This window comes from Gymnoscopelus microlampas (assembly GCF_963454915.1).
Source record: "Gymnoscopelus microlampas genome assembly, chromosome: 19".
Classification (NCBI taxonomy): domain Eukaryota; kingdom Metazoa; phylum Chordata; class Actinopteri; order Myctophiformes; family Myctophidae; genus Gymnoscopelus; species Gymnoscopelus microlampas.
The window spans coordinates 22,549,211-22,564,071 of NC_139956.1; the positions used below are offsets into that span (position 1 = coordinate 22,549,211).

Consider the following 14,861-nt stretch of genomic DNA (forward strand, 5'->3'; position numbering starts at 1 on the left):
CAGGTGAAAACCTTTTATGTTCCTTTTTTATTACTATTTCATTTTAATAAAACAAGTTGTGAGCATATAGATCTGCTATTTTCACTGCTTTTGTGTGACAATTTTGTATGACGAAGTAGGGCATTCATTTAGGGAAAAAACATAAAAAGAAATATGGAGATACAAGGTTTCTGCCGGAAAGCAACGATGTTATATGTTATTGTTTAATTCAGAAGAAAAATTAGGGGCCACAGACTTATGTCGTTAAGTGGTACAGTCTTGCTTTAACCACTACAGTATGATTATTTTAAGGCTTCACTATTATGCACTGGATTCATTGTTTTGTGTGTGTGTGTGTGTGTGTGTGTGTGTGTGTGTGTGTGTGTGTGTGTGTGTGTGTGTGTGTGTGTGTGTGTGTGTGTGTGTGTGTGTGTGTGTGTGTGTGTGTGTGTGTGTGTGTGTGTGTGTGTGTGTGTGTGTGTGTGTGTGTGTGTGTGTGTGTGTGTGTGTGTGTTTACACCAAAACATCACAGGTAGGAACGCACACACAACTCATGTCCAGTTGAGAAGGCTGGAAAGTGAGAAAACACCAGAGAAAAGGAGAAGCAGAAGCTTCATACCAGTCCAGGATATCCCCGAATATTAAAACAAGGCCTTTGGTTACTGAACACAACACCTCACTTTAACAGGTAAGTCTGCTATTGTGTCGTGTGTCATAACATGTCTCCACCCAGTAAATATATGTACAGGGGACTTGGCCCCACCTCGTAAGGCAACATGAATAATTCCTTAAGGCATATCATTAGGCTCATGCATGTACTGTAACTAGAGGGACAGGCTTGCATGGCGGAAGGTTTTGTCTTGTTGAGAGATGGTATATAAGAAATCATAAGCAACTGATGATTCTCTTAATGAGATTCTATTTCAACCTGAGTGCTTTTCTCTGACATGTCGTCTCTTCAGCTCGTGGGTGCATGGATGTGTCACCCTGCAACCAAGGGAGAAATGCCCATGTCACATTGCGAAGCCGGCTCAAGTTACTATACATAGATGATATAGCTGTGACAAGATATCGTGTCTTATCGTGTCTTATGAATTTTTTATGATGATTTTATGTTGATCTTCATGCACACTGTGTTGTTGTATTACTGTGTTGGTTATAGAGCGTCGTTCAATGGGCACTGTGCGATTTATTGGCAGACTGTGCAATACTGTATGTTGTTGTCATTGTATTCTTAACAGCAGTTACTGATCATGTGCGTGTCCATGACAAATTCCTCCCAGGGACAAGTCTATCCTATCCTCCTATCCTATCCTATTAGGTACGACTTTGAGTCATCCACTCCTCTCTGATTTGCCAAAATTGTCAGAGACTATTCATAGCTACAGCACGCAACCACCTTGAACGATACAAACAGGACAATACTGTATATTCTGTTTTATTTTCATTTATTAAAAGCTTCACTACAAGCAAACCAAAGGCCTTACAAAGGTGTGACGTTATAATATTACCTCAATATTCTTTTTAATTCGCCCTTTGTGTGTGCAATCAAAAAAAATGATGTTCTAAATTCTTAGGTGTCTCTACTTTCTCTGCCCTGCATGGCGACAGTAATGAACCCAATTATGAGCCAGGAGTCCCAGGTAGTGATGTCCCAGCCAGGAAGAAGCAGAGCACCAGGAGAGTGGAGCACGGGACTGTGTGACTGCTGGCAAGACATGGGAGACTGTAACGGTGCGTTTTAACAGCGGGCAACTCTGGGCGATGCCGGGCGATATCGCCCAAAAAGATAAAGAAAATCCATCTTTTGGACGATATCGCCCGGCTTCGCCCGATCGCCGGCTCTCATAGACTTTCTTTATATTTTGGGCAATATCGCCCGATAATCGCCCAGTATTGCCCGCTGTTAAAACGCAGGGTAAGTGTCTCACCACAGACAACAGACAGTCATGTGTTCCTGAGCCGACATGGTTTAACATACGTTTATTTCCCTCAATGTACAGGTAATGCATGAGCAGGCGGTAGTGCTACTTTTTGAAGTGGGGGAGCGCATCTGTATACCGCTTTTTCTCCCCTATACACCAAATCTCTTTGCTGCGACACGTTGTGAGCTTGTAGATCGGCTATTTTTGTTCATCAATTGAACAAAACCAAAATCCTATTTTTTGAACGCTCCTCTGTGCTCGCCTGTGCATGAGTGTATGTTAATAACATACAATCTTGCATTACTTATTTCTTGACTTCAGGATTATTGTATTGAACTACTGCTGTGAACAAAATGCCTTTTTGGTATGACTCACTTGTCTCTCTGTCAAACACCACACTTCCTTGGAATTACCACTATCCATCTGGTGTATGGGCATTATAATCAAAAATGTTCAAAATAGCCGATCTAAAAGCTTACAGTACGTGTTGGATAGCAACACATTGTGAGCTTCTAGATCGGCGGGTTTGACACCCCTGTATGACGTTGTATAAAATAGCGCTTAAGTAGTTAAAAATAAGAACTTTGTCCAAGTGAGTTTTAGGGCGGTTCAAACAGTGATATTACTAGATGCCCTCATATCCTTTATATTATTGAAACTGTAATTACAGTTGAACAGAGGGCCAACTTCCATTACACCTATGAGACACAGCACCATATTGGATGTGTCATATGGCACAAACTTTGCAAAACAAGTGAGACTTGAAGTGAGTCATAAAAAAAATGCATTTTGGTCATAGCAGTAGTTCATGGTTCATAGTTTCTTCATACTACAGGGCACCAGGACAGACACAGGGTTGTAAACACATATTTATATGACACATGACTGACCCACATACTGTATAACCAGGTTATATTTGTGAATTCTGGTGTATGTATGTTCGTCATGAGCCCTTTAAACCTAATATACAGTGGCTATTTTATATAAAGAAATTGAAAATTGGAATATTTTTGAAATATTTTAACTATACACAAATCTTGTATGGGTCCCTGGCATTGAATATTTTCAGCTGGGGGTCTGCAGACAAATACATATTAATTTGGGGGTCCTTGACATGAAAATGTTTGAGAACCACTGGTTTAAACAACATTAGACAGCAAGCCCAAAATAAGCAACTACACTTTAGAAACAAGTCCTAAAAAAAACGCAACCCACAACTAACAATATTTATAAGCGACTTTACAGAAAAACAAGCCCTAAGTCGCTTGTACGCTCTGCTTATCTCCAAACCTCACCTCGGCTTGGCCTTGTGTGTGTGTGTGTGTGTGTGTGTGTGTGTGTGTGTGTGTGTGTGTGTGTGTGTGTGTGTGTGTGTGTGTGTGTGTGTGTGTGTGTGTGTGTGTGTGTGTGTGTGTGTGTGTGTGTGTGTGTGTGTGTGTGTGTGTGTGTGTGTGTGTGTGTGTGTGTGTGTGTGTGTGTTCATTCCAGGTTGCTTGGCTCTGTGCTGCCTCCCAGTGTTCACCTGTAAGGTGACCAGTGCAGCGGGCGTCTGCCCCTGCCTGCCACTGCTGGACTGCATGGGCTGTGTGCCGCCTGCCTCCCTAGCTGTGAGGGCCACTGTCAGGGAGCGCTACGGCATCGAGGTAACACACCCGTATGCAACAGAGATCAACAAAGATTGCTAACCACTTGAACCCTCTAACACTTAAAAAACTAAGATCTAAGATCTGCTATTTTTGGCTAATTTTCTCTCTATATGGATGCTGGGTTCAAGATGCTGGGTTCAAGTGGTTCACTCTGTTAAAAACATTCTGCTGTCAGTGCATGCAAAAAGGAAAATACAATAGGTGGTAAATGGTGAACCTAAAGGATAGGCCTGGCCTCCAAAACACTTGCTTTAACCGCTTATGCTGAACTGCGAAAATAGCAGGCTACAAAATGCATCACATTGTGACACGTTGTGAGCTTGTAGATCTGCTACTTTTGAAACTTTTGAAAATCTTTGAACATTTTGGGACTGTATTGGAAATTTCCGCCTATAATTACATGCCCAAAGTAGGGACATCGGGTCGAAAGTGATTAACAATACAGTATGTGAAAATTATCACCCAGGCCTTGTCATGCCAACTGAGGGAAGGCAAGGACTTCTGATATCAGACATATAATAAATGGTTAAAGTGCTGATAAAATGTTACTGTATATTTCATAGTGCATAAATATAGGCCATGAGTACAGTATAAACTAGAAAATGTGCTCCCTGGTGGTAAAACTGTTCCTGATTAATTCTGTTTTACCTATTTATATTACATATTGTGATGTCACGTGAAGCTTTTTTTTTCTTTTTTATGGAATAACATCTTTATTTCACAGACATCGTGGTTAAACAGCTTAATTTTAAATCATTTCTCCTAGATGTCTTGTTGACAATTTTTAGGCAAGCAGAAACACACAGAACAGCATTGTTTTGGGTCGTCGTATGTCATACGGCTGTTTTAGAAGATTATGACACTCAGTTCCTTCATTTGCATGTGAACGTCAAACTAGGAACCCCAATAAATGACATAATAAAATAGAATAAAATGATAAAGTTACATTCAGTTCAGTTTCACACGCAAATGATGGGTGGGTGGCTCGGTCGGTACAGTACACAACAGCTGAGCTGAGTTTAGCCAACAAGGATAAATGACACACACAAACTTGAGTCCAAACATGAATAAAGAAGAAACTCTGACACAAAAAACATAAACATAACGTGAACCAGGAACTGCATGAGGAAATAATAATGATATGCATTCTGCAGCCACATAGCAGTGACTAAATCAGAAGCCAACAGTATGTAGTGTCACCCAGAGCTATTGAGTAATGACACTCTTTGAAACTTTTATCTTTGAGCACACCAAAACAAATTCCAAATCAAACTGTGCATTATTTTTGCCAAAGAATGATTTAATATTGCATGATTATTCTCCGTTTACAAGAGATGTCTAATAGCGGCGTTGTAAATCTCTCTCTCAATAGCTCTGGTTTCACTTAAGTTCTGCCGTCTGTTAGCCACAATGAAAATATCCGATCTACCAGCTCGGATGTGACGCGTTGTGATTTGTAAATCTGCTATTATTGCTGCACAACACCGAAGTACGGCTAGTATATATTACGCATAAGCGATCTTTGAGAATTTCTCCCCCAAAATAGTTCCGCCAGAGTCAATGTGGTTAAGAAGGTAGTCACTGCTGTGTCTTCAAAAGAGCAGCTGTAAAGCTGGTGACAGGCACTGTAGGAAAGACTTCAAGGACACAACTCAAAAGACACAATGAAAACGAGTGTTTGGGTTCACAGGTTCTCACTGAAACCGTTCGGCTGAAAGGTGGCGACTGACTCGTGAAAATCTAAACAAAATGCTGGGAAAAAACAACCTATCCCTCTGCAAAATTCTAAAACAGGCTTTCTTCAGGGCCGTTCTCACAGAAATACTTTTTTGATCTGCCAGCCTCTCTTTTTTTATTTGGCGCTGGAAAATTGTCACACTGTGTGTGACAATGCGGTCATTCACCGCCTGACGTTGAATTGTTTATCACAACCATGACAAGTCCACGTTTATCGTTATTTCTGCTACGCTACTTGTGCTAATAACACAGATGACAGGAAGTTTGAGCACAGCAGTGGTTGATATGTTCGAACGTTGCAGGCATCAATAAACACTCCATGCGAGCACAGACTCTGTCCCTTGGTTTTTGCTTTATAATTGTTGAACATTCAGAGGACACTGGGTGGACGGTTTTTGCCATAACCAAATAAGGAATATAGACGGCATCATGCCATGATGCTAGCAGACGAGACACAAACCCTGAGGTCAAACTCTGTCGGCTGTTGGTTGGCTAGCATAGGCTAACGGTGTCATCAACCCGTTTAATGTAACGTTAGTTGTTAGGGGGCAAGGTTAACTTTAACTATTCACCCTCATGACTTTGAAATTGGTTGACCACTGGGTAAGGGCAGCTATGGAAATTTGTACCTTACTGTCACTTCAATCAATGTCGCTTGACCAAACAATCAAAATCAAGGAGAGGCAGCACAAAGAGTACAACGATGAAAAGAAAAAAGACGACATAATTGTATCGCCTTGCAGCTGCATACAGTTGCATTTAATTCAGTTTGGGTAAATTGTTTCATATTCAGTTTAGTTATTTATTTTTGTCACACTTTCTGTGGACACGGCCCGTAAACGTACATCCATAACATGACACAGGAGCTACACTTCTAGAATGTGTATTGCCACATCTAAAATAACATAATTCTCTCAAAAACGGTTCGAAGTAGGAAATGACTAGCCTGGGATCCAGCCTGATTCGCTACGTTCGGCGGACTTTTTTCTCTCTCTCCGCTTATCAGTCTGGAATGCCTCCTATCTCCAAGGGAGGCGGGACATGACAAACGTTTCGAGTCGTGCCGTGGCTTCTGATTGGTCTGTGGTGCGGGGCGGGACAAAAAAAAACAGTGTGATCGTTGTGATTCGTCATTCGTTTGAACAACATCCAATCAGCAACTATGTTGCCTAACGTAACATAGTTCCAGTGTAGTTCTGCAAAACGAGTCAATGGGGTGCATTCCAGACTGAGAAGCGAAGAGAGAAAAAAAAGTCCGCCGAACGTAGCGAAGCAGGCTGGATACCAGGCTAGGAAATGACCAACTACAGATGCCAAATGCTGGTGCATTGACACTGATGCATTATGGCTTTGTTCAGAATTGCAGGCAAATCCTATGATTTGTTTCTCATATATTTAGGACTGACTATCCACACGGTTATGTAATAACATAAATAACTAGAAAAAGTGCTCCTCGGAGCACAACTCTCCGCCAGAAGACTTGTGTTGGTTCGAAGGTCGCGAAGGTCGCTATCCCTCTTGTATATGTAAGTGTCCTATCCATCCTGTCTGGGTAAGTGTCCTCTTCCGTTCATTCTGTGTAAGTGTCCTATCCCTCCTGTCCTATCCGTCCTGTCTATGTAAGTGTCATATCCCTCCTGTCTATATAAGTGTCCTATCTGTCCTATCTGTCCAATAAGACAGATAGGAACAATTGGACCGCGACTACTTGACTACTTCCGGTTCGAAGGTCTGGGAGTGAGCTAGTGGCCGGATTTTCGGTATTGGAATCTGGCTTATCACAGTGACACATGTATTTATAGGTCGCTATCCCTCTTGTATATGTAAGTGTCCTATCCAACCTGTCTGGGTAAGTGTCCTCTTCCGTTCTGTCTGTGTGAGTGTCCTATCCCTCCTGTCTGTATAAGTGTCCTATGTCATATCCCTCCTGTCTATATAAATGTCCTATCTGTCCTATCTGCCAATTATGTATCAGCCATGCAGACATTTCATGGTTCCCGTCTTACCTCACTCTGACAGTGGCGGAGACACTGTCAGAGTGATGCCATGTATATATAGGCCCGGTGGCGTCACTAGCCAATCAGATCACAGTATTTCACGTGTCACGTGAGGCTTGACCAATCGGTGTGTCATGTTTAGAAAGTGAAAACGCAGTGATAACAATACTCTCCTGGCGGAGAGTAATAAGTGATCAAATCGGATTTGTGTATTTAGACAAGTGATTCTTAACTTTCTTTCATTTCAAGGACCCCCAGTTTGATATGCACTAGGTCTCGGACCCCCATTTGATACCATTTTCTTTTTAAATTATCCATCTCTGGGATCCCAATCTACACTGTAAAATCCTCTGTGTTAATTTAACTCAGGGTGTCTACAAATGGAACCAAATGGACCCGTGGTTCCATTTGTACACTCAAGAGTTACAGACCCGCAAAGGTCCATTTGGACCCCTGGTGGTGCCCGGACCCCAGGTTGAGAAACAGTGATCCACCCATCTGCATCGGTTGCTGTGGTTTACGACATAAGCCTGGTTTATACGTCAACGTGCGACAGTCACGTGCCGAAAATAGCCAGGAGGATAGATGTACTATTTTCAGCGCACAACGACATATAAATTGGATTTGGGCTGCTAGTCTGAACACATCCTATGGCAGTGATTCTCAACTTTTTCTGGATCAGGGCCCACGTTAAAAATGTATTTATTGTTTTGTTATGTAATAAAACACAGGGCAACGTTACATATCATGCCTTTAAATAATGCCTTGCAAACATACCAGCCAACTAGTTAGAGCAGTGGTTCTCAAAGTAGGGTCCAGGCAGAGACCCTCAGGGTCCCCCACAGGTCTGGAACTCTAAAGGGTCCATTCGGTTCCATCTGCACTCTATCAAAAGTTACGGGGGTCCCTGAAATTAAAAAGCCGGAGAACCACTGCAGTAGAGAAAAGGAACTGAACCAGGCAGAACAGACAATAAGTGATACATAGATCGAAGATGTTTTTGTGAGAACCAACCCTCAGTCTTGTTTGTAATTGGTTGAATCGTGTCACCGCTGCTCCCGATGATCTGACAGTCTTGTCTCGACTCTCCTATGACATGACATCACCCCCCCCACCCCCCATCCCATTCCCACACACACTTCCTGGCAGTGTGATCGTGTCACTTCTTCTTCTGTACTTCCTGCAGCAGATTGAGGGCGGCTGTGTTCTTTGGCTCCACCTTCAGGAGGCGGTTGAGGTCATCCTCGCAGGCCTTGTTGTCCTTCAGCTGCCTGTGAGCCTGAGCCCTCCTGTACAGAGCCTTGATGTTACAGCTGTCAAACAACAGAGCCTGGTCACAGTCCCGCACTGCCTCCTTGGACTGTTTCAATGACAGGTAGCACAGTGCCCTGTTGGTGTATGTGGTAATCTCTGCGGGGTTGTGTTTCAGACTCTGTGTGTATTTGTCGATAGCTTTCTGATGTTCTCCTTTCTTCACCAGAGCGTTGCCCTCCTCCTTCAGCATTTGACCCTTCTTCACGTCTTGCTCACTGGGAGCTGCTGCTGTGTTGTGCGTTTCCCTGGTTCCTCCGTTCTGTGTGTTAGCAGCGTTAGCTTTACCATGAGAGCTAGCAGCATTCAGCATCGCTTGTCTCAGCGTCAGCGAGACAGTGGGGATGGCCGGAAGCTTCTCCCTCCATGATAGTCCGTCCATCTCCATCAGAACCTTGGTCATCCTGCTGGTGCCGTCGTGTGCGGACGGTATGTTGTTGTCCACCGCCAGGGCGGTTTTATAGTCTACGTAGGCCAGACGGTAGCGCTCTAGAGCCTCGTAGGCCGCTGCTCGGCGCAGGAGAGATTTTACACTGAACGGAACTAAGTCCAGAGACGTGTTGCAGTCCTGGATGCATTGTGCACAGTTGCCATCCTTCAGGTAGCTGGCTGCTCTGTTAGAATAGACAACACTCAGATCCTCTGGACTCTTACCTTTACCCGTCTTCTCCAGTTCTTTGATAGCCTGGCTGTATAGCTCAGTGGCCTCTCCATACTGGCCCGTCTTAAAACGTTCATTACCAGCCTGTTTCAGCTCCTTCCACGCCTGAGACTTGCGTTTCTGTGGCATGTCTCTCCGATACTGAACAGCGGCTGTGGGGACGTGTATCACCTCTTCGAGGTTTAAACCAAAACCTTGCGTGAGAGCTGCGAAGTTATTCCAATCTACGGGTCGTTGTCGTCCTGTCATCAGTGCTGCCGTGTCCTCTGTTCATGTGTCACCATACTGGAAAAGCACATGGATGATCTGCTCTGTCTCTGCAGGGTACTAGTTCTAGTTCGCTCTAGTGATGTGCATATCGATACTGTCACGTGAAGCTTGACCAATGTTAGGTGTTCACAGACGGACGGACACACACACACACACACACACACACACACACACACACACACACACACACTGACGGACAAACTCATGGCAATGACAAATCCCTGGGTAATAATCTATATACTGTATTGTTAATGCAAAGTTAACCACTTTCAACCTGGTGTATCTAATTTGGGCATAAGTGAAAATTTCCAAACATGTGACCTCAGGTTGAAAGTGGTTAAGTGAATAGATTAAAGGACGACTTCACCCATTGTCCACCTACCTTCATATAATTGGTCCTCACTAATTAGTCATGATAAAATGGTACCATTTTGTTGTGTCTGTGTCTCATAGGAGGCCTGTGGACACTTCAGAAACCCGCACACCAGTGACATCAGCGTTAGGCAGTTTAAAAAAAAAAAACAATATTTCCCTTTTTATTTTTTTACGTGAGATCACTTTCCAGGAATAGAAAGCCTGCAGTTTCTATTAGCTTGGATTCCCCCATCGATGATGTCACTGGTATGGGCGTGTTTATGAAGATAGGTTGAACATGGGTGAAGTCGTCCTTTAACATTAATGTCAACTCTAAATAAATAAAAAGTCCCATGGGGGATTTTCCACCAGTATGGGGGGGAGTTGGCTCAAAACAGGGAAGTTGCGATCTTTGTTGGTATGAAGCCATTCTGTGAACCGTCAACTGTTGCTCTTGTTTTTGATAAATACTACGAGATACTACAAGTAAATGAAAGCAATGTTTTTTTGAATTCAACAACTTTAGACACAATGTGTTCCCACCACCCATAGAGCTGTGTTTGTCCATAGCAAGCCCTCATGCTGTGGTTTGTAATGCGAGAGTTAACCCCAGATCTGGAGAGACGATCAGGCGTCACATTCTTAGTCACTGATCATTGCACATGGCCAATGCAAGGCAGGTCTAAACAACGCAAAAACAGTGCAACAGGAATATCAGTCGATTGTTTATGCCTGTGGTTCTCAAAGTGGGGAGTGGGGACCGGGGACCCCCAGGGATCCTTGAGGCGGTTCCAGGGGCAAAATAATCTGTTTAACCATTTCAAGTTAAAATGTATCAAATGGGTTAAGATTTGTAACCCATTTGATACATTGACTACTATTCTAAAATAGCCAATCTACAAGCTCACAACTCATTGCAATGTGACAGTGTGAGCATGTAGATCGGCTATTTTCAAAACAATATTTTAAATACATACAGTATATATATTTTTTAAACATTTTAACAACACAAATCTTGAATGGGGATCCCTGGCACAAAATATGTTCATATGGGGGTCCGTGGACAAACAACATATTAATTTGAGGGTCCTTGGTGTGAAAATGTTTGATAAGCACTGCCTGGTTTGTGCAGTGAACAGAAAGTCCCCAGCATGCTTATAGCAGGACCAGAGAGGAGGATGAGAAGGATAAGAAAAGGAACTGGGTGTGGGCTGAGGCAGGAGCTGGAGGCCTGCCACAGGAGAGAGCAGGTGACTCCTCTCTCCTGGCTCCTATGGAGGTGGAGTGGGCTGTGGATTGTTGTCAATACTGCACATCTTGAGGCATGTACAGTAGGTTGAAGCTAATCTGAATGGGTTTCCAGATTGCAGTGAAGCAAATACTGTATGTGTGTGCGCGTGTGAGCGTGTGTGTGTGAGCGTGCGCGCGTGTGTTAGTTTATTTGTTCTTTTAGTTTTTTCCCCCCCAAGCACTGCTGGGAAGTATAGAGAATCCTATTCATTTATGATACATTCTATTTCTGATAACATATAAATTAGGGTTATACATTCTAAAAGACTTTGTAGAGTTGTAGATTTGTAGAAACAGAAAATATATTTATTGCTAATGTCAAATATGGTTTGACTGCTTTCAAATTAATTAACACTGAGGATCAAGCATTGTAGATAACATTGTAGTTATAAGATTATATTACTATCATTATTATCAAAACACCTTGATGATTTTGCTGCAGTAAATTCATTGTGTCCTAAGAGGGAGCTCTTGCACATCAGAAACAACATTTATTTCCCCCAAATTCCTTTGGCTCAATTTATTGTTGTGTGGGATTTGTATATTTTGTTTGTTCTTCAGTAGCTAAAACGTAATTTAACCAATCTTTATGGTAAAGAGTACTGTATATTATACAATATAGTAGCCTACATTTATAGTAGTAGTGATCTCCCTACTAGTCCATGAAAAATTTAGACCCTGGTGTCGGGTAGGACACAGACACCTACTGAGTAACACGTAGTGCTGCCTAAAGCTCATAAGTACAATATCTCCCCTGACCAAACAGGGGTTCCCAAGGGTGGCATGGGCCTACTGGGCCCAGGCCCAGGGGCCTAAGAGTCCAGGGGGCCCCTAAGCCAGAGCCTATGTGTGAATAGGCCTATGTGTGAAAAAAAAACTTTTAAGTGCATGTTTATCCTGTTAGTTTACTTATAGGACTTTAGAGGGTAGAGCAAAAAGCAATTGCAAAAAAAAAAGAAATCCTGTTGAGATGCAGGTGTGTTAATATGGGGTTGGCATTCAATGTAGCCATATGCATATGCATGTACCCTGTAGTTGTGCTCTTGCAGTTCAACATAAATGTTGTGGTGTTGACTGTTGGGGGGGGGGGGGGGCTTTTACAAGTCTGTTCCCAGAGTTCCGTCGTGACAGAGCGGTAGAAGTTTGGTCTTCCACTCAGGGTTCAAATCCTGGGTGGAAACTTATGGATCGCAGGCTCGCTCACAGCCTTACATTTTATGTTCACCTTTCCCACCTATGTTCACAGCTCTTTCTGTGTGTTCCAGGGAGGCGTGTGGAGTGACTGTTTCTATGGTTGCTGCTGCTATCCTCTGTCTTGGCTCCAGATCTCTCGTGAGCTGAAGAGACGAGCAGCGAGCCACGCCAACTCCACTCTGTCATCCTCCTCTTCAGTCAGGTACACTGCTCTGACCTCCCTGCAGGGGGCGCACTTGATTTAGACTCCGTTTTTTGGGGGCTGGCAATAAACACTTCTGCTGTTCAGAAGTTGGCATGTGTTCCTATAATAAGCTCACATGGAGAGTCACCCTTTAGTCACCCTTCCTGTAGCCACTCCCTGTTTTGCATGAACTCCAGCTAGTGATTTTTACACCCTGGGACAAAATGTATCCCACAATGGAAATGTCTTAATTCATGATGATAATAAATGTCATTTTAGATATATTTTATTTTGGCCAGAATGGATCATTGAAGTTGCCACAAGCTTTTGTGGTTCAGTCAGGTTATTTGTATTTTTTATTTTCTTCCCCCAGTGTGTTAATTTGATGTCTAATGCTTGGACTGCACTATTTCTCTGTTTCTTTTGTAAAAATTGTAAGTCTGTGTTCAGATGTTCTTTTCGTAGGCCAATATATGTGTGTATAGTTAAAGGACACACCTGTCATCTTCCCGTTGAAGAAAAAAGTGAATGTGACTGACTCTTATGGAGGTGTGTCATCATATTAAAGCATATTATCGTTAATGGTATCCTATTCCATTCAGTAGGCATTCCCAACATCTTTTTGAGTTTTATATTAATGCAACATTCCATGAATGAAAACATTTTTTTCCCCCTATAAATCATAATTTCAAAGCAATCCAAAATTAAAGGACCATACTACTGTCCATTTTCAACATTGCCCACATAGTTTATGTACCTAACCCTTTCCCCCCAAAATTGTCAGTAGCTTCAGCTTCCCATTAGCCATTATTGTGACCAAGAAGCCTACAAAGAAATTGTAGCTGTTCCAGAGAGTGGTTGAATTTTGTGGTATTTGATTTTATTATTTGTCTGAAAATATGAAAGGTGAATATTGTTTATTTTGGGTTATATACTGTATTGTATGTGTATGGAGTATGGTGATATAGACATATGCCTTCCACTGTTCTCTGCGTTGTGGCCTGCTGTAGCAGATATCACGTGACGTGACAGCAATCATGGCAGCATTGGGTTCACATGCGTGAGTTTAGGTGCTGGTAATCTGAACAAACAAAGTTTCAGAGCTGTGAGGAGCTCTGTCTGTGTCAAGAAGAAAATATAAAACGATAAAAAGTACTAACACTCCTGAATATAACTGGGCAGAAGGCGCACACGGTATGTTACTTGTTTATTTTGTTGGTCTGTACAATGCTTATTGTTGTTTGTTGTGTGTGTTTATGCAACAAAAAATGGACATTTCATTTGTTATGTGGACATTTCATGGACATTTAAAAAGAATACAGCATGCATGGCTGTCAACAAGGACATAATTCATGTTTATAATTCATTGTGGTTAAAAAATATTATTTGTTTTATGTCATTTAATTCACAGTTTTTCACGTTGTCTCATCTTGGGAGAAATAAAAGCCCTAGTGAACATCAGTTGGAGCGTGGTTTACTCTGCCTCAGAAAAAGACAGTTTAGGAGCAGTTATAGAAATATACACAACCCATACAGAAATGTGCATAGTTAATCATACATTTGTAATAGATCCAACATTGTCATACTATCTACTAAGTAGAAATAGGTTGGCTTAAGAAGAATGTCATACACAATGCACCTACTGTACAGGACATACTCCATGGATACATATTGCAATAGGCAGCTACACAAGAAAAAATATGTTTTACTTACTGTAGGTGTCATAGGTGTCTGCGTGTACATGATCAACAAGTCCATGTGGACTGTGATGCATAACAAAAACTAAAAGGCATTTTAAGACACACATTATATATATATATATATATATATATATATATATATATATATATATATATAGTTACAGTTTAATGAAGCCCTGTCTCAACACTCTTGTTTTGTGTTCACATTATTTATGGAGTAAGTCGAGTAGGTGAATTGTGTAAGATTTTCTTCTACGGAGGCTGCCCATAGTTACACAGTTTAATGAAGCCCTGTCTCAACACTCTTGTTTTGTGTTATTCACATTATTTATGGAGTAAGTCAAGTAGGTGAATTGTGTAAGATATTCTTCTACGGAGGCTGCCCATTAGTTTGACGTCTCAATAGTTCAATAGTGTGAGGTTATGTTTAGGCATAGTTTTTGTGGGGTTAAGCTTAGTTATAATGTGTGCCGTCGGACCAAGGGTACTTCGGAACAATGGGCCTTAGGACTTCTACAAGCCAATGTATTTCTTCTTAGTAGACAGTATGACAATGTTGGATATATTTACTATAGAGTACAGAAGTCCTGACGTCACTCGCTCATCCCCAGG

General features: G+C 42.1%; 2 protein-coding genes across 4 annotated transcripts; one reads left to right on the forward strand and one right to left on the reverse strand.

Annotated features, from left to right (window-relative positions):
* Window positions 1-525: 525 nt before the first annotated feature.
* LOC311035470 (placenta-specific gene 8 protein-like) lies at window positions 526-13,909 on the forward strand. Of its 3 annotated transcripts, none has more exons than XM_084043698.1 (4): window positions 526-668; window positions 1,558-1,714; window positions 3,394-3,548; window positions 12,437-13,909. In XM_084043698.1, the coding sequence occupies exons 2-4, from the start codon at window positions 1,582-1,584 to the stop codon at window positions 12,608-12,610; spliced, it is 462 nt and encodes a 153-aa protein (XP_083899824.1). In that variant the 5' UTR covers window positions 526-668; window positions 1,558-1,581; the 3' UTR covers window positions 12,611-13,909. The 3 variants fall into 3 exon arrangements, with proteins under 3 accessions (XP_083899824.1, XP_083899825.1, XP_083899826.1); XM_084043699.1 differs by having other exon boundaries at window positions 1,558-1,708; XM_084043700.1 differs by having other exon boundaries at window positions 1,592-1,714.
* On the reverse strand, window positions 8,191-9,599 carry LOC311035468 (mitochondrial import receptor subunit TOM34-like). Its single transcript, XM_084043696.1, has one exon. It carries the CDS (start codon window positions 9,504-9,506, stop codon window positions 8,445-8,447), a length of 1,062 nt encoding a protein of 353 aa, XP_083899822.1. The 5' UTR covers window positions 9,507-9,599; the 3' UTR covers window positions 8,191-8,444.
* Window positions 13,910-14,861: the final 952 nt, after the last annotated feature.